Source organism: Anolis carolinensis, chromosome 2 (genome assembly GCF_035594765.1).
Source record: "Anolis carolinensis isolate JA03-04 chromosome 2, rAnoCar3.1.pri, whole genome shotgun sequence".
In the NCBI taxonomy this organism is placed as follows: domain Eukaryota; kingdom Metazoa; phylum Chordata; class Lepidosauria; order Squamata; family Dactyloidae; genus Anolis; species Anolis carolinensis.
In genome coordinates this window covers 149,340,150-149,366,624 of record NC_085842.1, presented here as the reverse complement: position 1 = coordinate 149,366,624, position 26,475 = coordinate 149,340,150, and the positions used below count along the sequence as shown (strand labels likewise).

At 40.2% G+C, this 26,475-nt stretch overlaps 1 protein-coding gene across 5 annotated transcripts in view; it reads right to left on the bottom strand.

Annotated features, from left to right (window-relative positions):
• The window catches only part of rptor (regulatory associated protein of MTOR complex 1), a 460,420-nt gene that overhangs the window by 43,917 nt on the left and 390,028 nt on the right, over nucleotides 1-26,475 (bottom strand). For all 5 annotated transcript variants that reach the window (XM_062970816.1, XM_062970817.1, XM_062970818.1 and 2 more), the window contains 4 exons: nucleotides 12,448-12,553; nucleotides 6,714-6,828; nucleotides 6,282-6,406; nucleotides 4,515-4,619 (listed from right to left, as the gene is read on the bottom strand). In XM_062970816.1, the coding sequence (XP_062826886.1) occupies nucleotides 4,515-4,619; nucleotides 6,282-6,406; nucleotides 6,714-6,828; nucleotides 12,448-12,553 (451 nt within the window). The remainder of the gene's footprint in view (nucleotides 1-4,514; nucleotides 4,620-6,281; nucleotides 6,407-6,713; nucleotides 6,829-12,447; nucleotides 12,554-26,475) is intronic.

The window sequence follows — 26,475 nt, the reverse complement described above, 5'->3', positions numbered from 1 at the left end:
AAAGACTGGTGAATCAAGGATATTTTTGGTGTTTGGAAATCCCCTACAAGAAAAGGAACAAGCCAGCAAGGGAAAGGATAGACCAGCTTTGCCAGCATGCTGCAACCACAATGGTCAAATACTGAACTAATTCTAAGAACTAACTGCTGACTGTCTCAGAAAATATAGATCCCTCACTTCCCTTCTGAGTAGCACAACAGAAGTGCGTACACACAATGGCTGATGGTGCCTATTCTAATTTCCTAAATGTTTGATGATATACATCAGAAGTAGGTGGTTGATAAATCAACATCAACTCACCACGGATCTATGGAAAGCTCATTTCATACATAAGCCACACCATGCTGTGCTGGTTATTGAGGATTTTTCCTTTCATGTCACACTGGAGTTCTAATTTTTACACAATCCTGTCAGACTATGAGCAACTTTACACTTTACCCGATAACTTCAGACCTCACATTTCAACTGAACAATTATATTTGTAGACAAAAGCTGGACAAGGGTAAAACCAATGTTAAAGTGGGAGGGGTGGGCTGGAGTGTCTGCATGTAATTGCAATAGATCAGTGGTTCTCAACCTGCGGTCCCAGATGTTTTGGTCTTCAACTCCCAGAAATCCTAACAGTTGGTTAACTGGCTGGGATTTCTAGAAGCTGTGGGCCAGAAACACCTGGGGACCCCAGGTTGAGAACCACTGCAATAGATGGTCAGTACAAAGCTGAAGTCTTTGAGCTCTTTTTACATTGGCACCAGAAATGATTTACTACAGCAAAAGAATTACACACACTAAAGGTATCATAAGATTTCTTTCTTTCCAGCAGCTTAATTTACTCCAGTCTGTTCTTCACAAATGAAGAAGTCAACACAAAGAGGTCATGTCTACTCCTTTAAGAGTGTCATCTGTTCTTGCTGTTCATTCAATCCTCTCGTGAGGTCAGTGACCCATTTTTCACCAAGATGATTACATCACTGACTGAGGATTAGGAGGTGGAGGAGAAAGATGGAGGGAAAACAATCAACAGCACCGGCTGCTGAAATGCAAATGTAGTTCCACTGGCCATGTAAAGGATGAAACACTGCCCAGAAAATTCAGGACATGAGCAGAAAGAGCAGAACGAGGCAGGAAACATATTGCAGCCCTACCCTGAGCTGTTCCCTGCAGTCTCAACAGCAAAGGCTGGCACTTCTGTCGAGAGGCTCATTTCTGCAGAGCACTCACTTAATTCAGCCTTTATTCATTGCACTGGGTGGATTTCTCTCCGGGTTTAAATAACCCCATCATTCCCACAGTAGTATACAATAGCAGGAACAACTGAAAGTGAATTATAATGCCCTTCTCAAAGAAGAAAATATGTAAAATTCTTTTTTAAAAAAAAGTCTAAAAGGTAAAACAGTTGCTGCATGGAAATCTAAAGCCGTGGGACAAGGGGAAGAAATGAGAACTGACAAAACCTAATCCACAAAAATATAATAATCTTGTTTCCATGTGCTCTCTTTTTTTGATGCAACCAAAAGGACGGAAAGGGGGAAGATTAGCACAGTAAGCCCACTCTTGCTTTGGAGCAAATATTAATGGCACCAGCCCAGGAAATGTCCTAACCTTAGGCAGAATGAGGCAACTGCCTCAGGCAACAGATGCTGGGCAGCAGCAATGGCAGCCCATTCCCCACTAGCTTTCCCATTTGATTGAGATAAGAGCAATGTCTGCCTCATGAACCCTCTAAACAAATCACTATCAAAGGCATGGTGGAAAATGCAATCCCATTGAAAATGCAATGGACTTGAGAGTTCAATCTTCTTCTATGATGGGGTGCCATCTTGTCTTTTACCTCAAACAGCAAAGTATCTTTAACTGCCCTCACATGAACCAATTTTGAGAGTAAGATTTTGCCTCCCAAGAGACAATAATGTACCAATTTCTCAGTTGTGGGTATATGTACAAAGTAGAGGATATCTCGGCCGGTTTGGTGCACTGCATTTAGCCTCTCATAGCTTTTATGTACATTTTTCTTTTCATGTTGCTGTGTTATGGTATGTTGTAATGAGTTTATTGCACAGACAAGGTTTTCAAGCCTTTCATTTTTGAACCTCTGGTGCAAACAGCAATAATACACACATAAAAAGAAAAACCAAGGATACAACAGGGGCAGAATGTTTTACACTAAAGTCTATGCTGGAGCCTAAGAGTTAAAACCTATGTACGTGCTATTTGAAGATATCAGACAAGTTATAATCTCTTTTCATCCTTGGACTACTTTTAGAGCATTAAGACAATAAGAAAGAGTTCTTAAGGCACTACAGCCAATTTAAATCAATTTCTAAAACTGTCACTCTAAATCAGAATAGATAACAAAGGGCATTCTGGTTAGTAAGTCGATAGTGATGATCAAAACTAAGGATATTAGAGTACTAATATCCTTTCCTAGCTTAAGATACTTCTCTATCTTAAACTGCTAAAAGAAAAGACAAAGGCCAGAAAACTGCTCATATGAGTTGATATAATGGTCTTTGAGGTTATGGGGTTTTTTGGGTTTTTTTTTTGCTAAGCGTTCAGGCCATGTTATTGTTTTGGATGTGTATTTGCAAATCCCAGTGGTGAACATTTCGTGCATATTTTTGCATAACTAATGCAACATAGGATTTACCCCACTAAAAGTTTCTCTATTATAATTGAAGTTTTATTCTCATGTAGCATTGACAGTGTACTGCGCCATCTATACTAATAACATTTAAATTAGTCTTTTTGCTTAGTTGATAGATTACTAAAGATCACTAAAACAATAACTTCTTTTAACAAGGAGACATAAAATATGAACTAAGCTATACTATACTTAAAATAGGAACTCTTTTAATTATTTGATAGCTAGATTACTTACAGTTTTAATGTCTTTTTAATATTTTTATAACTGCAATGAGGTAATGTCCTGCATGTGTATTAGCAAATCTGACATCTTGGCTTGTAGCAAGGTCAATGGATAAAATGAATTTGAACTCTTCAGTAGGCTTATTCTCAGGTGGATGCTTTGTAGATGACCCAGGCAAGATGGTTTAAATGAGCTTTAAGTAAATATTAAGGAATGGGAAGGGACCAGTAAAAACAAACAATGGGAGAGATCACCAAGGTCTGAACAGGCTACCCTACTCTTCTTCCAAATAATTACTGGAATTAATCATAAGCTGAACATTTTCCACTAGCTTCTCTTTGTACTTACTGATGGCATTCTAATAAATGGCAAACTTTCAGCCACAACCCATTTAGAGCGCATGCCTCTTTTACAGAAAAAACAGCAACAACCCTTGATTGATTTTGTGCACAAGGGATGTTGTGCTACAGAAGCATGTGACAAATGGACCCCAACTTTCCAATTGCCCACCCAAAAAGGCAGGAACTATTTTCCATGGCAAGAACCAGAGGAAGGGCTGTCGAAGTGTTTAGATCTGAGTGAGGCATAATGTTTGAATTCCAATGAATAGCTAGAAGGCACATTATAAAGAAAAAGCAGGGCAACAAGCGGGAAGAAGATTACATTAAAGAAAATGATGTAGTCATTGCTACTGAAATATAAAATCCTTTATGTTCAAAGGGCACAGATTTTTATTTTGACATGTAAAACCACTACTATTTCTTGCCGGCACAAATGTTTTAAAGGGGTAGCAAAGTACTAGTTTAGCAAGAGGAAGTTTTAGAATCAGCAGTTGTCAGGCTCTAGAGGGGAGATACATAACCTCAGAAATGAGAACTGTCAGAGCATTAATGACTTCGCTTGTCTTGGAAGTGGAACACATGCCCTTCTATTATAAAATCTGACAGATGGTTCTTTAGCCACCTAACCCTGCCTCTTCCAAGCTTTGACTCAATGTTGACATCTAGTCCTGCCTGGATATGTCTCAAGATTGGCCATTTACATCTACTTCTACTACTGTCCTGAACGTGACATTTCCCATTCTCCCCTCTTCTCCCATAAATGACATGAAGTATCACAAGCAGAGCTGTTTGTGCTGAAGCAAATGGAGCAAGGCAATATGAGAAGCATGCAAAGCTGGGCCAAGGGTGAGAAGGCAAACCAAATGGAGAGTGGTATGAAGTGAGTTGGGGGGGGGGGGGGGGGAGTGAGAGGAGGTAACAAACTACTACAAGGAGTTCCAGGAAAGACAGCGCTCAGTACAGCCTCACACAGCAATTCTCTAACTTGTAGAAAATAAGGTAGATCTGACCTCCAATGATGCAACTCCAGTGCAGTCCAAGAAGGAGAATGCAGCTGAACTCATCTATTTAGCACTGTAAAAGCATCTCCTCTGTACAAATATTCTCCACCTGGTGTCTCTGTTTAAGAATGAATTTAAGTATAGAAGCAATCTCTCACCAGGTCACCTCAGAAAGGCCATTTTGAAAGAAGATATTGTTGAATGCAAAAGCAGAGAAGACTAATGCAAGTTTACCAGTTCTACAGCAAACCATGGCAAGTTATGGTGGCGGCCTCTTCCAAGCTAGACAGGGTATTAGGTCATACCTACCACGAGTTGTTGGCAGCATGTCTGACAAGCCCTGCCAGGCGGTTACCATCTCTGGATTTTTCTCCAGGTCAGCAAAGTTTTTCCACACCCTTATAGCACCATCATCTTGAAGGAAAGACAGAAAGGGAAACAGAAGGCAATGTCAGTCCTGACATATATGTAACTGTAGTCTGAGAAGAGAAGGGTATGTTTGGTTACCATTACACCATTCTCTTCCATTGTCATAACAGATTTCACTCATATATAAAGTTTGTTTAACATCATACAGACTTGACTAAAATATGGTTTAATAAACAACCTACTGCAAAGAATTTGCCCACCATTTTGGAGATAAATTTGCTCAGATTCACTGTGATGCAGAGTGCATGTTTTGGGGCTGATCTGACATGTTGGATGCCAGACCAGCCCCCCACCCCAAATCTCCCCATAGGAACTTCCTAGCTGCTACAGAGGTGGGCGAGTCCACACGCTCAGTGGGGAAAATGATGTTTAGTGTCACTGGGCAGCCCCCTTAACTGTCCCGCCCCATGCCATGTTGTGATGGTTGCTGGCTGTGACACAGGTCCTGCCTGTTTCCTGTCATATGCCCTGACATCAGCCAGGGACAGGAGATGGCAGTTCCCTTCCCTACCTTACCCTACCCCCTCCTATGTTGCAACAGTCTCCAGATTCTGGGAAGGGAGGGAGGAGAGGATTATTGTAATGTGCTCTATATGGGGCTGCCTTTGAAAAGTGATCAACCAGAAACTTCAGTTATCCCAAAGTGTTTCAGAGAGGTTGTTAACCATGACTGGTTAAGGGGGGGGGGGGGGATGCAACTCTTCTGGTGCAACAGCCACACTGACTGACAGCCTATATCTGGGCATAATTAAAAGTGTCAAATTTGACACGGGACTTAGCTATTTGAAGGATCATATCTCCCTATATGAGTCCATTTATGCTTTGCCTCTGGAAAGGCTTTTCTCTCTGTAAGTACCATGTTCTCGGGCTTATCTGATGGGAATAAGGGGGAAGCCTTTCCCAGTGGCTTCTCCCAGGATTTGAAACTCCCTCTCAGTAAAGCCCCATCCTTGCTGTCCTTCTGTCACCAGACCAAAACATGACTCTGGAGACTACAGTTTCAAATCCACATTCAGCTATGGAAATACATAACATGACCATGGACACATTCTTTTAGCATTTGAGGGCAATCATGGCAACATCCCTTTGAACAAATCTTGCTGAGAAAACCTTGTGATAGGTTCACCTTAGTGGTGCCGTAAGTCTGAAATTATTTGAAGGAAAAGTTAAGGATGGAGTTATAGTGATATCACAGTCCCCTGCTTAATTCACTTTTAAAAAAACCTCAAATCTGGAGGTTTCTTGGAAGAATGAAGTGTTTGCTCTGGGGTTGTGAGAGGAGATTAACATGAATTATTCTTGCAATCTTGGATCAAAAGAATCATATAGCTGGCAGGACATTGGTTTGATCTCCTCATTCACAAAATATTTGAACACTACTTGTGATGCTCCAGAGTCTTATGGATGACTCAAAGGCCTGTTAGCAGTGTGTGCTAAAGACAATGAGAAATGAGGATTTTTTTTTCTTTTGATTCAGAAAAGAATTACATACAGGACTTCTCTGATGCATGTCTGTAATTGTGGTGAAAGCAGGGATGTGAATGAATGAATCACAGAGCTAGGCTCATGAACAAGATGATGAGGCAGAGGGCATATCAGAAACTTCTTAGCCCTCGTGTCTTTTCTTTTCTTTTACACACTACCCACCTGTAGCTGTTAAAAGCAGGGAGCAGTCTTGTCCATTCAAGTATTCCATGGATGTGATCCTTGTGTAGCGTGGGTTTCCATTGTGAAAATAATCCAGCTTCTCCCCTTTTTCCCAATCCCAAAAACTGGGAAAAGAAAGAAAAATACCCACAAAGATGGATGTCAGTGCTCAACTTGCTAAATACTTCAGACTGGCTCAAAGTCAAATGCAACCCCTCCTTCCCCACTGCAGAGCATTTAATATGACTTGATTAATGTCTCTTCATTATACTTCCAGCTGCTCTAAAGGGAGTAAGCTGGGAGTCTATTATAAAGATCTGTAACAAATCCAGGTCTAACAAGACAACTGTACTAATGAGACCTTTTCTTTGCAGCAAGAACAGGACACCACCTCAAGTACACTCATACCACTTTAAAACATTTGTGTCTCACCAGATGCTGTCTTTATCAGCCACTGCTATACATGGGGTAAATGGGTGAAATTTGACTACTGAGGGCATGCCGGGGTTTCTGTTCAGAAAGATTTGATCATCTAGTCGGGAAATGCCTAGAAAGTATGAAAGGAAAAACAGAGAGAACATTGGTATTAACATCTGACACTCAAATTGCACTGTATGATCATGAATTGCTGATCTTCAAAAGAGGTTTCCTAATCACAATATGGTAGGTTTCCTCATATTAAAAGGGGGAGCGGGACTGGTTTATTTCCAGCCTATTTTAATTTTGTTTTCAGTCCAAATAGAAAATGAAGTAATCACCCAGCAAGCGACTAACTGATATGCTTGATTTCTTTCAGCTTGATGTATCTATTTCCCTTGTTAAGACCAGAGGGAAGGGCTGCCAACTTATCTCCACAGTGATTTTCCTCTTCTGACCCTAACAAATATGAGAACACATAAAGGTTTTGAGAGTTTGACAGCAGTACACTGCCTGGTGAGGAGGAGAGACAATCAGTGAGCAGGCAAAACATTGTGAAAGGTTAACTACCTATTAGAGGGCACTCAGAATGGGCACAAAACAAGGACAGATGTCACAAAGAAGACATGAATCCATTTTACTTCATTGTTATATATATAATTGAATAAAAGGCCAGATTTCATATTTGAAAAATGCCCTAAAGACCCACAGTATTAAAAGCATCACATGACAGTACTCAGTGAAGAGTATATTAAATAATTATTGTTACAAAACTTTTTCCTTTTGCAGTTCCAGTAGAGTTAAATCTTCAAAATGGTTGGTTGTGTGTCTTCAAGTAGTTTCCCTACTACTTGGCCTCCCTAAGATGAGGCCAAGTAGTAGGGCCTCCCTCGAGAATGGGTTTTCTTGCCAAGATGTATTCAGGAGGTTTGCAATCACCTACCTCTGTGGTTGAGAGAGTGTGACTTGCCCACAGTCATTCATATTTGCATTATAGCTAAGTATATGTGAAATAAAATGCTTTTAGAAATGTCACACATTTTATTGCTATATATTAACAGAGCTGTTGACTTCACTGGCTATTAAAATGTTCAAAGCTTCAGGATAGTGGTAGTCAGGAAGAAGAGCAAGTTGCTTACCTGTAACTGCATTTCTTCGAGTGGTAGTCTGTGAAATTCACACATATGGGTTAACTCCAGCGCTTGCGCCAACTGTTTGGAACCTTCTAGTTCTTAAAAGAAACATTATGGCGGAGCCCCCTCCCACACTCCCCTTGTACTATAAATGCCCGAAGGCGGGGACTGCGCCCCAGTTCCGTAGCCGCTAGCAGCAGCTATCGGAATTAGGTATGGCTACTGCGGGGAGGATGGGTGGGAATGTGCGAATTTCACAGACTCTCACTCGAAGAAACGCAGTTACAGGTAAGCAACTTGCTCTTCTTCTTCATGGAGTCTGTGAAAGACGCACATATGGGTGATTAGCAAGCTACTGACCTTGGTAGGCGGGGTCATGCCACACAGGAAAAAAGTACAGCTCTGCCAAATGCTGCATCCTTCCTCACCAACACATCTAGCTTATACTGACTGGCGAAGGTGAGTGGTGTGGACCATGTCGCTGCCCGGCAAATATCATCAATAGGAATGCCCTTCAAGAAGGCTTGTGACGTTGAAACAGCCCTGGTGGAATGGGCCGAGATTTGTGGCGGAGGGTCTCTGCCAGCAAGTTGATAGGCCAGCCTGATTGTTGATACAATCCAAGAAGCTAGTCTCTGAGAGGATACAGGGAGTCCCAGCGTATCCTTTCAGTATTTCAGGAATAGTCTCATCGATTTTCTATGTGGGGCCGTCCTGTTAGTGTAAAAGGCTAGTGCTCTTCTGACGTCTGGGGTGTGTAACGACACTTTTACTGGTGACGACGGGTTCTGGAAAAAGGCTGGGAGAGAAATATCCTGAGATAGGTGAAATCGGGAAACTACCTTGGGGAGGAACGCGATGTCTGGGCGTAATACTACTTTTTCTTTGTGAAAACGGAGGTAAGGAGGGTCAGCCCATAATGCAGAAATTTTCTCCAGCTCCTCCTGCTGGCGCCGGTGGGAGCGAGGCAGCTTGAGGGGTGTGGCTTTGGGAGTCTCTCTCCCGCTAGCGTCCGCTAGTCCCCTCATTCGGGGTTTTTTAGGTGCCAGATTGAGTGGCTGGTGGAAGTTGAGGGGGATTCGATGCAGGCAATCCTCTTCCCCCAATTTCCTCTGTATCTGGTGCCTCTGGTGTCAGGGGAGGTGCGCCCTCATTTAGTGCAGCCAGAGGTCCGAGCCCCGTTGTTGCAAAGGAGGTTTGGGGCAGTATAGGAGCATCCGCCAATGTCTCCGGCGGGGTAGCGCGGCCATGAGGCGAGCTCTGGTGGGGAGAATTTCCAAGCAATTGGGGGCTTGAGGGTTTGGCACCCTCAAATTGCCCCTCCTTTTTAAGCTTCTTTTGGCCTTTCTTCGTTTTGCCCCCTGGTTGTTTAGAAGATTTTGCTTTCTTTGGGGCTATTGGCCCAAGATCTGACCCACTATCGCGCAGTCGTGGCGGGGGCATTGACTTTGGAGAGGAGCCCTCCACAGACTCCTCCATGGAAGAGGAGGTTGGTGGCTCAGGGGCTGGGTGTTTGGGGGCCTGAGCCGTGTCAGGAGCCAAGGCTTTCTCATACAATAGTGCCTTAAGGCGGGATTCTCTGTTACGCCTCGCTTGCGGGGTGAAAGCTAGGCAGATCTTGCATGATTGGGGGAGGTGATTTTCCCCCAAGCAGAGTAGGCACAGTGAATGGCTATCCGAATCGGGAAGCTTGCCCCCACACGCCCCACATTTTTGAAGAATGTAGTAGTGTTCATTCTGGGGGGGGGGGGGGGGAGAACAAACTGGCCTGAGGGCGATCTGTGGAGATAGGCAGAAATAACGCGGCTCTGAAAGAATGGTCAGGCAGTCCGAGTCAGGTAGGTATTAGACAATCAAGCAAAAGTCAGGCAGTCCATTTTGAAAACCGTTAAAAATGACGGAAAGACACTAGAGAGGTTTCTAAAGCTGCTGTAGATAGCGCGGAAAAAGGAACTGGGGCGCAGTCCCCGCCTTCGGGCATTTATAGTACAAGGGGAGAGTGGGTGGGGCCTCCGCCAAAATGTTTCTTTTAAGATCTAGAAGGTTCCAAACAGTTGCGCAAGCGCAGGAGTTAACCCATATGTGCGTCTCTCACAGACTCCATGAAGAAGAAGTTTAGGTTTATGACAAACTTGTCAAAGCAAAAAATAAAAATGCTATTCTCATGACAAAGAGAATATCCTCCCACATTCTTCTGACATCAGCCACCTCAATTGTTTGAACAGTTCTGTGCTCATTCTATTTCTTTTAAAAATCCCCAAGGGTCCCTTTCTATGCTGACTCAAGCTTGCCAGTTTTTCAAAGGACTGAGCCGTACGTGAGAGACAGACCATCTCTCAGTAGATTAATATTTCACACTTATATTTCCTCAGCCAACATTGCAAGATGGGAAAGCACCCAGATTCTCTCAACCCCAGTGGCAGCAATCTTGAGTCATGCTAAAAATGACAGTAGAGGCGAATGACGGAAATGTACTCCCTCTTATTCACTACCCATGCTAGCTGCAGAAGGAGTATAACGTCAGTTCTAGCACAGCTATGTAAAATTACAGAAATTTCAGTTTCATCTGCTGTCATTAAACAGTAAAGCCTACAATCTGACTAATGCCTTGTAAATGAATGAAGAGTTGTATATAAGCAAAGTGGATTTTCAGTAAAGAATGGAATAGACATAGTGGTGAAATGTGACCCCATATTGGAGAGAGGGGTACTACAATGGTAAAAGAGACCATATATAAGAAATATGGGGAACTATGCTAAAGAAATAATCATTTAGGGGCTTCATAAAGCCAAATGTACAGGGGATATAGCAGAATAAATTTGAAAAGCTGGCAATCTCAGCAGCTCAACAAACACCTGTCTCTGACTCTGCCCTTTAGACAGGGAAAAAAACAAAACACTGGCATCTTTCCCTGAAACACTTGTAATTGTAACAAAGTTACAACAGGCATCTGAGCTGTACAGGACTGAGAAGAAAAGTCAGAATTTGATTCATTTTGTGCTGAATGTTTACATCTTCAATTGGCACAGCTGCCCAAAAGTTCACATCTCAGTGCTTGCACTTAAGAAGGTGATCAGGGTCAAGCTCTAAAAGGATATAATACTTCAGCCAGGTATGTAGCTGAAGGGGGGGGGGGCTTGAGGGGCTTCAGCCCCCCCCCCCCCCGATATTCTCGGAGTGGTCCGCGAGAAGGCCTTACATTTATTATTTAAACTGTTATGTTTATTCATATCATGATCTGATCACCATGCTCAATATATCCCATATGCATGGGGGTATTGGGATAACGATACAAAAGGTTTGCTAGGGTAGAACCTCTCCCGCCCAGACTCACCCCCCCTCCCCCGAAGCAAAATCCCAGCACTCCCCGAATCAAAATCCTGGCTACGGGCCTGACTTCAGCTGTTGTGAATGCTTGCTTCTGTCACTAAGGACACAAACGGTTAACGCTAAAGAGGCAAAACAGAACTGTTTATCTGGATCTACTGTAGTTGTATCTGTATCAGTCAGTCAACTCTCCGCCTCCCTAGAAAGAACAAGGTCTGGGTACATAACTACTCAGCCTGCAACTCTTGGGGCCACTTAGAGCTTCACAAACTAAATGAAAATGGGTCTTATTACCAGGACATGGTAACAAGATGTTTTACATGGGGATTGTTAAGTAACTTAAGTTGTGGCTGTCTGTACTGAGTCTAAAACCCTTAAAAATAAATAAGTAGTTTGAAAAATATTTTTAAAATGAAACTTCTGAAAAGATCCTTGCATTCTTCAGGGAAGATATCTGATCTAAAGGGAAGACGAGGAGGAAGAGAAGCTGTTGTTGTTCACAAAAGGTGTCTGAATAGGCGCAGAAAGCTTAATGTAGCAACTTGAAGATCATGTGATATGACTGCATTTGGTTTGCCACTACTGCAGGACAAATACCCATACTCTGTCCAGAAGGATCAACTAGTTCTATCATGCTACCCAAACATCTTTCCCACATCTAACATTATCCAGAATGGAAATTTCAGCAGGAAGAAAGGCTTTTTTTAATTTGGATATTCTTAAACATTTGATAAAATATCGAGAAGATCATAGCTATTTTAAAGTCCTGTGTACTTCTGATTGATCTTTAGATACATAAAGAAAGGGTTTCAAACAGTTGTGCAGTTGATGCCCAGAAATTTTAATGATGAAATGGTGTCAGTGATTTTTATGTATGTGAGCATGCATATTATGGCCAATTCATAGGTGTGTCTTATTGAATAACTATTGATAAAACTATTAAAAGGGCAGTGTTTGTTGAATGTTGGCTGAAATGTTGGCTGAAATTCCATTGTATCCAATGGCAACTTTTGAGATGCATGGCAGGCAGGACCTTAGAAGATTCATAATCTTACTGTTGTGTATTTTTTCTAAGGAGGAAAGACATGCTAAACCCCAAAGCAAATCACCTACTGCATCAGCATAATTTATGTGGCAAGCAAAAGCCTTTACAGAAGTCAACCACAGAATGGTGAAAGATTATGGAAAGTGCTCCTGATCACAATGTCATGAACAAGAAAGACTATCCATTCTCCTTGATGTGAGGAGATGTACCAAGAGGAGGGTGAGGGGAATGCAGAGGGGATTACCTTTTTGGATGATTTTCTGTGCCTGCTTCCTGACTCGGGCATTGCGCAAGAACCTCCACTCCCTCTCTTTTCGGACCTGGCTCTCCAAATCATGTTCTTCTGGAATCTGGTGGTAAATTAGAAATAAATGAATGCCATGTGGCAATGGAAAATAAAGGGATTTTGCAACAGCACGTCTCTGTTCATTTAAACCAGTACAGGGGGCTCTTTGGTTGAGGTACCCTAACCAAAAGAAGCAAAGGGCAGATAAAAAATTTGTATTCCTGATTCTTCAGTACCTTTTGAACTAAACATTATCTGTTGGTTTGACCACAGGACTTTTAAACAACCAACCTTTGCTATTTCTTTTAGCCATCTAAAATAAATATTGCATATTTCCACCATAGATGGTAATTTTATGAAATCTAATGGAGGTTACATTTTTCTCTGAGAAACTGCTCATAAGAACAATTGATGGTTTGGAAAGTAATCTGGAATATCTTATTTGAGTGAAGATATGTACACAGATTGATTTAAAAATGACACCAGCAGTGAAATCTTCTCAGTGGGGACAACTCTTTTACAATGTACATTTTAAGCCCATGATGGATAAATCACAGCCATTAATCGGCAAATATTTTAAAACCTACTCCTTCACACAAAGTCCATGCCTTTTATCTTGTCTCACACAAGCTGCTTGCCCTTATGGGAGGATAATGAATATCCTGTCATCTTAAAGAGCAACATAAATTTATGAAGTTTATATAAATGGTTTTGTCATAGCAGATACATTTAAATCTACTGGCTGCTGTTACAAACTCCCAGGTGCATGCCACGTACCAAACTGTTTCAATACCCATCTCCAAAGCTTTCTATTGTACAAAGGCAAGGTTCAGTATTTTTTGCATAATTTCTTCCTAATAAATGGCATCATAAATCATGTAGCAAGTAAGTGTAAATACAGAAGTTATAAATCATGACTGGAGATAAACATATAGAAATCTTTGGTTTCTGCACAGTTGTCTGGAGTATGGAAAGCAGTGCACCATTGCTTCAATTAAAATTAAAGTCAGCATTACTGGCATAGCCAGGAGAAAGGAAAAAAGCCCATTGTGAGGTTCTCATGATACAAGTTCAATACTAGAAGTTTCACGAACCCATATTTTTCACATGACACTTGTACATATTGTGGCATTCAGAGATGTGTCATAGGTAATGTTCATACTTTACTTGAATAAAGTCCCAAATCGTACTTTCAGCATTTTCACTAAGAGGATTTCAGACAGCCTCCCCTAGCATTTTCTATGCAGGAATGTTGCACAGAAAAAAAAGCATGAGTAGGATCTTTCTTTCTTTCGGTGCAGAATAAGCCCTAATGTACGTAAATAGTGTTAGAAAACTGCACTACTTTAAAGGGAAAGTCCCTTCAAGAATAAAATTAGTGAAGACTTATAACTTCAACATAAAGTACATAATGTAGTGTAATGTATTATAGGTTTGAATGTTTTGGAGAAAGGATTCTTATGGTTGGATCACTTCTATTACCACCACAGTAAGCATAACTGACAAAACATCCTCCATGTGAAGGCATCAGTATCACTGCCTCACTCCCAAATTTTTAACACTAAATAAATACTTTAATCGAAACTTTCCCTATATTTTGCAAATACCAAACCAAGAAGCATATAAACACATGGCACCAGAGTACGTGCATTCGAACATAAGCAAAGCTTAATTATATTTCATTTGGATATAGTGGCCCATGCCTTAGTTACATTTTGGATGGATTACTGCAATGTACTCTACATGGGGCTGCACCTGAAGACAGCTCAGAAGCTCCAATTAGTACAAAGATCTGCAGCCAGGCTGCTGACTGGGGTGGGTCACACATGACCCCCTTCTTGAAACAACTACACTGGTTGCTTATTTGCTTCTGGGCTCAATTCAAAGTGCAGGTTATTACCTATAAAGCCCGATATGGTTCGGGTCCTGCTTGTTTACGCAACCACATCTCTCTTTATGAACTTGTTTGGGTGTTAAGATCGGCTGGGCGGGCCCTCCTCTTGATTCCGCCTCCATCGCAAGCGAGGTTGGTGGGGACAAGGGAGAAGACCTTCTCAGCAGTGGCCCCCTGACTCTGGAATGCCCTCCCCAGGGAGATCAAACAAGCAACCACCTTCATGACTTTCAGGAAGGACTTCAACACTTGGCTGTTTAAGCAGGCCTTTGAAAATGATTACCCTGTTTCCCTGAAAATAAGACAGGGTCTTATATTAATTTTTGCTCCCAAAGATGCACTAGGTCTTATTTTCAGGGGATGTCTTATTTTTCCATGAAGAAGAGCTCACATTTATTGTTGAACAACAAAATGAACATTTATTATATACTGTAAAGTAGTTGTCATCACAAACCAGCATAACCAGACAAACTATGAATCCTATCAAGAATTTCTTGTTACTACCATTATTTACATGTACAACAATCTATGGTACATCTTGCAATTTAGGTTTCACAAGGTTTCCACGCTGATTTCTCTCTATTCTAGTTTCAATGTAGTCATGAATGATGAATAATATGATAATATAATAATAATAATATGATAATATAATAATAATATAATGATATACAATATATTAATGAGATAATATAATATAGGATATAATAATAACAGAAAATGATAATAATATGGTATTAATAGGATAATATAATAATGGGATATAATAACAGAATAGCATAATAATATAATAATAATAGGATAATATAATAGAATAATAGAATGGAATAGAATGGAATAGAATGATATAAAATATATTAATAGGATAATATAAAATGGAATATAATAATAATAACAGAATATGCTAATAATAATAAAATAATAATATGATAATATAATAGAATAATAGTATAGAATATAATGATATAAAATATATTAATAGGGTAATATAAAATGGAATTTAATAATAACAGAATAATATAATAATATGAAAATATAATAGAATAATAATAGAATAATAATATAATGATATAATAATAATAATAGAAAAATATAATATAATGATTTAAAATATATTAATAGGATACTATAATAATGGGATATAATAATAGTAACAGAATATGATGATAATAATATGGCAATAGAATAATAGTATAAAATAATCAGTTTCATGGCATAGGATAGGAAGATGAGAGGAGAATCCCAATGCGTCCTGTACCTTTAAGGAGCCTTGGGGAGGAGTGGAAAGCCCTCTTCCTTCCTTCCCTCCCACCCTCCCTTGCCCGGGCTCCAGGAGCCAATCAGAAGCCTCTGGGAAGCAAGGCAGCATGGCCAGGAGGGAGACGGAAGGAAGGAAGAAACGGCAGCAGCCACGGAAGGTTCTTCAAGCCTCGGCTGGGGGACAGGCAAGGAAAGGCAGGCAGGGAGGGAGGCACAGAAAGCAAGTACTTTCCCTCCCTCCCTCCGGTGTATGAATGAGTGCTGCTTCTGCCCTGCAGCCATGCTTCCCAATGGAACTCTGCTGCAGCCTTAGTTGCTAGGTCTTACTTTCAGGGGAGGCCTTATATTTGGCAATCCCCCCAAAACCCTGCTAGGTCATTCTTTGGGGAGGTCTTATTTTCGGGGAAACACGGTAGTAATTCTTAATGTGGATGAGGTCTTTGTTTTTATAGATACACTTGGGCACTTTGGCTTTTAATTAGTTTATTTAATCTGTTGGAATCATTATGTTTTAAATGTGTTTAATTCATGTTTTTACTGTTTATTGTTTAATTGTTATTTTGTTTTATTGGTTTTCCTTATTTACTTTGTATATATTATTTATTGCTTTTTACTCATGTTGTGAGCCGGCCCAAGTCCTTTCGGGGAGATGGGGCGGGATAGAAATAAAGATGATGATGATGATTATTATTATTGGACCACGGCAAGATACATGGCAATATGTACAGGATAATCCAAAATCTACAAAGTAAAAAAATATTTTGTCAAAAAAGTCAAGCTTAAAAGTCACTGTTAATATATGGAATGAATGGGTACAATTTTTCTAAAAAGAAACACGATAGCTTGAAACCATTAGCAACATTAATTGGATGTGTTAACCTGTTAATTAAAAGAAATTTCCAACAATGTTGCTGTAACTATGTGCAGGAATATGTAGTCGTTTATCCAGTTGCTGTTATTTCCATTCTAGTTGTTTGAAGAAGAAATTTTCACTGCATTATTTTTTTTAAATGCCAGTAAGAGCACCTATGGGAAAAACAAAATCTGCATCTGCTGACATGAAGTCAGGTTACAAGTAAAACAAAACCAAACTACATATCAAAGAATTGATTGTTTTCTAAGGTCAAGGCTCTGGTTACATCCCGTTTGGACTACTGCAACGCTCTCTATGTGGGGTTGCCTTTGAAGATGGCCTGGAAGCTGCAACTAGTACAACGGGTGGTAGCCAGATTAATAACTGGGGCAGCATACAGGGAGCGTACCACTCCCCTGCTAAGCCAGCTCCACTGGCTGCCGATATGCTACCGAGCCCAATTCAAAGTGCTGGTCATGACCTATAAAACCCTAAACGGTTCTGGCCCAATTTACTTATCCGAACGTATCTCCTCATATGAGCCAGCTAGATCTCTAAGGCCATCTGGAGAGGCCCTGCTCTCGGTCCCACCTGCCTCGCAGGCGCAGCTGGTGGGAACAAGGGACAGGGCCTTCTCAGTGGTGGCTCCCCGGCTGTGGAACACCCTCTCCACAAATACCCGACAAGCCCCAACCCTTCTGGGTTTCAGAAAGGCCGTGAAAACATGGCTGTGTGCACAAGCTTTTAATGACTAATACAATAACGTCGACATGGTCCGATTGAAGGCTGAAGCATGAGGTTTTTAGACAAATTGATCTAATTTACTGTCAGACCCTAGGCAGCGGAGCACCAAGAACCATACACGGAGGCCAATAACTATCCAATGTCTTTATTAAAGAGGTATATAAGAATAATAAAAACAAGTAGAAAATATAGTGCAGAAGCAGACCTTTCAAATGAGGCCAAATATAGTCCAGAAATAGTTTGTCCAATAAATGATATTAGAGTTCAAAGATAAAATCCAATACCGAAACACACACTATTGCCAGGCAATAGTGTGGGGAAATGTCCAGAGTCTTTCAAGGTGCAAGGTAATTCCACAAGGAGGCTGGAAACAAGGCTTGAATCTAGGAATCAGGATCCGTAGCTAGGAACGAGGCAAGGCAATCCAAAACTTGATTCTAAGAACAAAATCCGTGGCTAGGAGCAAGCAAGGCAATTCTTGGAGGCTTGGATAGACGAGGCAAGGAAACTGGATTTGCGGACTCAGCAAAGTCCACACTAGGCTGGAAACATGAATTCACTCCTGGAGCTGCTCTGTTGTCTCCGCAACAAACCAACCGTGCCAGGCACCTTTAACGGGGTCTCGTTTTCCCGCCAAACAGGTGTTCAGCGTACTCTTTCCCTAGAGAACAGGGAACGAAACCTAACTTTGCAGATGTGAGACTCCCTGGATTTTCCCAGGGGAAACATGGCTAATCAGTGTCTTGTTTGGCAGCAATTCTCAAACTCCTGCGAACCCGCTCTTTAACTCCCCTGTCTGCAGTAAAAGAATGTCTCCTAGCAAAGGGAGGTGAGAGCTGTTCAAGGTCGGTTTTAATTGGCTTTTGGGCAAGAACATCAACATCAGGCATCTTGAAGGAGTCCGGCTGTTGTTGATCCGGAGAAAACCCCATGTTTTCATCCTCATCTGCCACGGTGACACTAGGAACGGGACTACAAGGCCCATGAGGCATCACATTTACATATGTTTTAAATGTTATAATGTATTTTAATGATGTATTTTTATAGTTTTAATTGATGATATGTACTGTTTTTGTTTTATTATTATGTTCTTGGCATTAAATGTTGCCAACTGTTATAAGCCGCCCTGAGTCCCTCTGGGTGAGAAGGGCGGGGTATAAATCCTGGAAATAAATAAATAATAAATAATAAATTAGTTTAACCAGAGCTATCGCAGGCAGTTCTGAAAACGGTTAGACAATTGTGTCTCCATGGAAATGATTTTATCTGTCAAACATCAGTTGCTTTCTTGTAAAGAAAAAAAATCACAAAAGAGGAACTTGATTGTCTGATTAAGATTTGCATTTTCAAACAAAATCATGCACTCTGTTAAAATGGTTTCCCCTTCATAACTATCTTCTTTGAAATAATTATGTATGCTATGATGGACATCACACAGGAAATAAGCTCAATGAAGTTTAAGCTTTATTTCTGTGTCCTGCAAGAACTGACCTTGATTAATACTAAGAAAGAAATGACAGCAATAAAAAAAATCCCTTATGTATTCAAAATACAGTGGGCCGAGAAAAAAATATTTCCAGTTCTTTAGGCGGACCTGACCTGTTCAATACTGATAAAAGAGTGGGTGATAATCAGCACTGGAAGGAAGGGTAAGGTGAAAGATGATAGCTGCTTTCAAACATATATGAAAAGCTGTCATGCAGAAGATAGGTAGGTGTTTTCCCTTGCTTCACAGAGCAAGACTAGAATCAATACTTGGAAATTGCAGGGAAAAAGATTTCCAATAAACATTAAGACAAGCTTCTTACAATATGAATTGAATGACAATGAAAAAGACTGCCATAGGCACCAGTGGTTTTTTCCTTTGCTAGAGGCAGGATGGCCTTCTGGAAGAGATGCTACACAGTAGGCCCTCAGTATCCACTGGGGGACACCCATGGATAACAAAGTCCATGAATGCACAAGGACCAATAAATACAATAGCACAATAAAATATTTCCCCTTATATAAACTGGCTTGCTTTTGGAATAAAAAAACCCAAAATATTTCAAGTTGAATTTATGGATGCAGAATGAGCGGATATGCAGGGTCAACTGAAATTGTACTTTCTAGTTAGCAGAAGGAGGCTGGACTAGATGACTTTATAGACCCGTTACAACTCTATGGTTCTATGGGATTAGACATGATTGTTATAATCCATGGCAGATGGTTCAAACAGGTCCAGTAAAAATATAGTCACATCAATGAGTTACTCAGTTAGAACAAATATATCAATCAGCGTGTAATTACTTGAAAGCATATTCTTGAATCAGGAATTTAATCAGATCATTCATTTGTTGCCTGTAAGGAAGGAATAGGCCTTTTCAGACACTTTAGAAAAACAGATCAATGTTTCTCTCCATCTGATTACAGTAGAACCTCAGGTCATTCAGAGAAATTTAGATGACTATAAACATGATTTTGAGATGTGTATTGTTAAGATGTCTATTAATGGCTACAAGGAATGGTAGCTAAGCGGCACCTGCTTCCTCAGAAGTAGTAATAGTTGCAGACCTTTTAAAATTTGATTTTTAGATTATAACCACCACAATTCCCCAACTGAGATGACACCTGCTTGGTAGCTTTTGGTAGTTGCAGCCTAGAAATTGCAGGGCAAAACATTTTTTTTTCAAGATGTGATTTTTCAAGCCAGGTGCTAGGGATGAGATAGAGGGCTACTATCTTTCTGTTCCACTCGTGAACCACTCAGGATCACTTGCATGGTGATGATAGGAAATACAATGCTGGATTAAATGAACACTGATTTCGATCAAGACTGTTGGATTTTTCCCACATTACACCTGTCCTGACTTGCAGTCCATTTTTTCTTTTAAATGCTACAGTAAGTCTTTCTGTAATAAATGAAAGCTAAGCTTTTGTTTTAGTCTCTCCAGTGTGGGTCTCCCAGAGGTGTGTGGGTGTCTGGAATAGTGTTACATGATTAGGATCATGACATGCTACAGATTTTCTAACACCTCTTGGCTTCTATTCAGACAGAAACCAATTACAATTCAGAAGTCTCCTGCTGAGCAGTGCCATGTGAAAACCAATGAAGTTGTTCTCCTCTTTACCCACAACAGGATGGAAATAATGAAGAGTTGTGGAAATAAGGCACGAGGATGGATTCACTCCATGCAGCAACAAATAATGCTATACAGAAATCTCACTGCTTCACATCGCTGAAGCAGTTTCTTATGGAGCAAAATACATCATCAGTTGAGCAGAGCAAGCACTATAATACTAAGGTGAAATTGTGTGGCTGTGGATGTGTGGGTTTTAATTAAATTTTACATGTGTTGCATATTTTAAATTCCTGGAGTTTATTTTATACATATATGTATAAGATTAAGCTTTACCTGGCCTAAAAACATTCAAGCATTTTTAGGATTCTGATGTAGGAAGAGGATAAGGGCAAAATGCTTGACTGGCTGAGCAGTTCTGCAAGTAATCTGTTTAAACAATTTCCCAAGTAAAGATGATGCAGCACTCCCTTCTGAATTCTGAAAGAAAGTTTGGTCTACTATTCAATAAATCAAGCTCTGATAGATTTTTGAGTCTAAGCCAATAGTTTACAGTCCTACCAGACCCTGTATAGCAGCAGAATGCCTTCTCTTTGCTTTCCAAACAAAATCTTTTAAAAGTTAGATGCACTTGCTGTCTTTTCACATTTATTCAGTGCAGAACATCAACTCTGCCTGCTGCTTGTGTTTGTTAGCAGAGCCTTGGTATAAGGGCCTAGAAACATCTGTTTCTCATACAGGTGCTTCATTCTAATTTCAACCTTTAAAGAAAAAGAAAAAGAAAATGCAGCAGCTTAAATTTCCAGAAGGCAGTAAGACTAAACCAGGATTCTTTATTCCTGAATGCAGTGAGTGTCGCATCTGCAGGAAAGGAACTATTGCAGTAACTCCAGAGAACAATATGGATTGGAAGCATTAAGTATAGAGCTATCAGGGGAAGCAACATTACTGAAATTGATGTCATGCACCAATTTTATGCCTAGTGGTATGCTAGTATAGTATTTCTTTCATAGGAACTAATTACTGCTCATTGAAGCATTGGGGAATTTTTGCTATCTTTGATCCACAGCTCTTTGTAGAAAAGAACATGCTATTCCATGCATGCCAAATAGAAATCTCTATTCATGAATTTTCTGTAATATGCAATCAGATGCACTTTTATGCAACATTAGTAAAATGCCTTACTTATCCTTTTGGTAGGGAAAAGGAAGGTGTGTGTGTGTGAAGGAGTGCACACAAAGATATATTGCTCCACTGAGATAGTAGATTGTGAGCTGGTCTCTGTTCAGTGTAAAGTACAAACTGCGCCGTCATCCCATCTGTATGTATTTCCCAAGCAGTGGCTCGTTTCCTGCCACAAAAGTGATTTGGCTCCATTCACTTTTATGATGGATAGCTACAGAAAGGGTGGAGGAGGTCAGAGTGAGTCTCACACCTTCATACTGCAAGAATCCCTTTTGGCACTTCTAAAAATGCACCTTTCTGTCAGCCTGACCGTCTGAGAATGGCTTTCAATCCCCGAGGGATGCATTTAACCAAAAATGGAAACTTTCCACCAAAGCAGAAGCAATGGGTAGAAAGATGGAAAATTCAAGGAGAGTCTAGGAAAAAGTCCTTATTATTTGTTTTCATCAGTCATGGCAGTCATCTTTGGCAAAACCTGATTCGTAATGTCTGTCTAGAGCTGGCAGTAAACCAGAAGAACTAATAAGGGGTACATGAATCAAGGATATTGAGTGGAAAACACTACTTAGATGCTTTCTTGGATCAATTATGTTTTACAATGGAAAGTAGTGAAAATTCAAAATGTTGTAGCTGACAATATTACAGAATTCCACTAAGGAGAGGTGGTACAAATGTGGTCAAGATCAATCTGCAGATGTTTGTCCAGTTACCACTGAAATAAGTGGAAAATAATATGTGTGGCTTAGTATTAAATGTATCTTTTGAGAAGTACACCAAGTATTATTTGCACCTTTCCAAATACAATCCTCTAAATATTTTAAACTTCTCATAAAAAACAAACATCTGTTTACCAGTAAATTGTTGCAAAAAAGAATATGTAAGAGCCTTCAGACAAAAGTAGATTAATAAACAGGTTTATCAACTGGGGACTTAGATTCATTTAACATTTATATAAAAAAGAAACTATTTCCATCTCTGGTCAAAAAGGAAATGCATGGGATAAAGCACTGCCAAGGTTAGCTGCATGCTAGTTCAAAGTACCCTAAATGACATTATCCACATGTTTTCCAGGCCAATTGCATATCCAATATGGAACAAGTCTAACAGACCATACATGCTTCAGGGTAAACATCTGGTAGAATGGATACAGGATAAAATTGGGTCTACATCCTATCCCCCGGCTGTTGAGATGACTGTTATTTATATGATGCCAAAACATAAATTAAGCTGGTTGAATTTCAGTTAATGTGGCTGATATGAGTCTAGCTTATCAAAAAAGAACCTTTAAAAATGTTTGAAAACTATGACAGTTAAAAAAGGCAAAATAAGACATGATGGCAGCCATATGCTATATATGTGCATTTTGAATATACAGGCAGTCCCTGAATTCCAAACATCTGACTTACAAATGACTCACAGTTAAGACCAGGGGTGAGACAACAGGAAGTGAGAGAAATCTAACCCTAGGAAGGGAAATTCATTCCTGAGAGTTATCATGGGGGAAAGGTCTCCACTGAAGGTTTATCGTCAATCTTTGTTTCCATAACAAGCCACAGTTCTCAATATCCAATTGAACCAGCCTAAGGAACCTATCTTGTCCGTAACTTGGGGACTGCCTGTACTGTATAGGCTATGTATTCATATGGTGTCATGGGGAGTGGGGAGGAAGCCTTCACAATCTTATTCTATAGAAAGCAACATTAGAAAGGCTTTCCACAGTAGGGTTCTGGGAAAGACACATTTGTAGCCAATATGCACAAAAATGGTGCCAGCCCTTCATTTGGGATGCTAGGAAATAAGAAAAGAAAAGCCCTGCTGAGCCCCTGCATCAAATAGACTGAGGAGAACTAATTTAAGACACAAACTATAGGTGGATTGAAAGTTAGGGTTACATAAAAACCAGGACAAGTAGAACTGAGGAAGAAGCTATATGCAAAATCAGAGCTAACATTACAAGCAAAAAAAACTAATTAAAAATAATTAAAGGTTGGGGAAGCTGGAAACTTGCTATATTAAGAACATAAACTACATGGCCTTTATTTCTAGCCTAGGGCTGGAACTCCAGTTAGAGATACTGTGTTGCAAAGAAGCAGTGGCCAAGCATTTGGACTGAGTATAAGGTGCAAGGTTAGCTTCTGAATGTCCAGGATACTTTCCAAAATCAGAATTAACAGTTTCAGATATTTCCTGAAACTTCCTGATATTTCCTGATATTTCCGTCCACCTCTTGTATTGCTACTGAAAGGTTTTCATGTGTAGGACATATGCACTGGAGAGGAATGGGGGGGGGGGGGCACTGAGAATGTATGTCTGCATTTGGTTCACATGCCCATGTATAGGGATCACAATGGTTGAGAAGTATGAGTAGAATAGTGTTAACTTTATAGGAGAATGAGGGTGCCGGGAGGGGAAAAAGAGCTACCTGGAGGTTAGAATCACATTTGTGTGTATGTGACTTCAAGTTGTCAGTTGTCTTATGGTGGCAACATGAATTTCACAAGGTTTTCTTGGGATGGGAAGACTCAAAGATGGTTTTGCCAGTTCCTTTCTCTGGTATTTCTTGGCGGCTTCCAATTCAAGTACTAACCAAGGGTTCCCCTGCTTAGCATCCAAGCTGACATAGAAGGGAGAAATCTGAATGGAGACAGCAGAGGTGGAGGTTCTTCTGTGAATGGGCATGTTCATGTGATTTTGCACACATGTTTAAATCAGCTACAGAGTAATCTGTAGGGGCCTATACTTGTGCCCCTACACCCACTAAAGATAAGCCCAGAAAACGTAAGGAATTTACTTCTGAGCAGGGTCATATGTAGGCACTTAAAAGATCTGAGGCATAAAAATCTGCATAACATTTGTGTAGGTTACTGAATATTATGTAAAGAGAGGGGGAAGGGGTCCTGGATCCATCCATGGCCCCGATGATAGGTTCGGCTATCAGGAGACAGTTCAATACAAATATGGGAAAGGGAATATGAAATCACAATGAAAATGTGATAGGATCGTATTAATCTTAGAATATGTTGATATAGGAAAAACAGGACATAAAATTCTCTAACTGCTGAAAGTTCTCAATCTACAACAATAACAGGGAATTGGACTTGTGGAGGAGAATTCTTGGTGAGACGGAATTTATATTCTTATTCTGAAATGACCATTGTGTAGTACATTTCCCTGCTTATCCTAAATCACGCAGCTGACCAAATTTCTCTCTATTGTACTATAATTCTTTGCCCAGGTTAAAAACAATATTCAGAGCAGGGCAAGTGGTTTTACATCTCCGATTTTTTAAACATCAAAACATTAATATTACAAAACACACATCCAGTGTGAAGAAAAAATGTACAATAATTTGATAGAAAGTCTGGAATGATTTATTAGATTAATAAGACACCATTAGGGTGAAGTGCTATTCTCATAAAGCAAACAAACTTCATAAGCAGATGAAGTTAATACATAACCCATTCTAAGTGTAAAATAGATGCCATTACATTAATTATTTTGTTTTTGAAAAAAAAATACTGGAAAAAAATGTACCTTCCTCCAGACAGTGAAAGAAACATACTTGGTTTGCCAAAATGTTTGCAGTGTGACCAAGAACTTGAAGCTTACAAAATCAAATTATTAACAGATTCAGATTGTTCTGTTGCTATATGTACAGAGGGAAAATTAATTAGATTTGTGTTGTTAAGAATGAAGAACTGTTTTATTTCACAGAGAATTTAGATTAGTATAAGCAAATCCCAGGGATTGTAAATCTACCTGTAATATGCATTGAATCATAAAACATTAAAACAGGGAATCTACTAATGCACTACTCTGCTCTCTCTAGAATTGGGAACATTTGGCCCTCCAATTCTCAGCAGCCTAGGACAATGCTGAGGGATAACAGAAGTTGCAGGACAACATTTGGGGGGCTACATAATCCCCATTTCCTCTCAGACAAGAGAGTGTTGCTGTTATGATACATTCAAAAAAGATGACTCAGGTATTGTGAAAAATACCAGTTATGCAAATGTACTCAACAGCTATACCTCATAGAGAACAATATGCACCCACAACTCTACTTCAGGAAGATCTTTATGTTAATGTTGTTTTTTATTATCTATCTATATATAATGTAATGTTCATTTGTGGGAGAAACATAACTCAAAAACCACTGGACGAATTGACATGAAATTTCCAGCCTGGGAATGGATTCAGTCAGTGCAAGCGGCAGCTGGCAGGAGAAGTAGAAAGACAGAAAGGCTAACATTCCTCAGGCTGCTACTTCTGTGGATGCCTCAACATGGGTCCTAGCGGGCAGCCTCAATATTGTAAGAGCCCCCTCTCCTGGCATCCTCGCATTTCTCGAAGGGCAAATGTGCTTGGCAGCAAAGAAAGTGGGAGGGAAGGAAAGAAATAGAGAAGGAAAGGCAGAACCAAAGAGGGAAGGAAGGAAGGAAGGAAGGAAGGAAGGAAGGGAAGGGAAGGGAAGGGAAGGGAAGGGAAGGGAAGGGAAGGGAAGGGAAGGGAAGGGAAGGGAAGGGAAGGGAAGGGAAGGGAAGGGAAGGGAAGGGAAGGGAAGAAAGAAAGAAAGAAAGAAAGAAAGAAAGAAAGAAAGAAAGAAAGAAAGAAAGAAAGAAAGAAAGAAAGAAAGAAAGAGAAAGGTAGAGAAGGAAGAAAGGAGAGAAAGAAGAAGGGAAAGAAAAAGGGGGAAAGGAAGGAAAGAGGGAGGGAAGGAAAGAAAGAGAGAAGGAAAGATAAAAGAAGGAAGGAAGGAAAGTGGAAAGGAAGGAAGGAGAAAAGGAAGGAGGAAAGGTAGGAAGGAAAGAGAGAAAGACCGAAGGAAGGAAAGAAAGAGGTAGGGAAGGAAGGAAAGAAGGAGGGAGCGAAAGAAAGAGGGAGGGGAGATGGAAACAAACAGGGAAAGAAGGAAGGAAAGAAGGAGATAGAGAAGGAAGAAAGGAAGGAAAAATTACATTTATCAGAATCCAGCTCTTATTCTTTTATTTCAT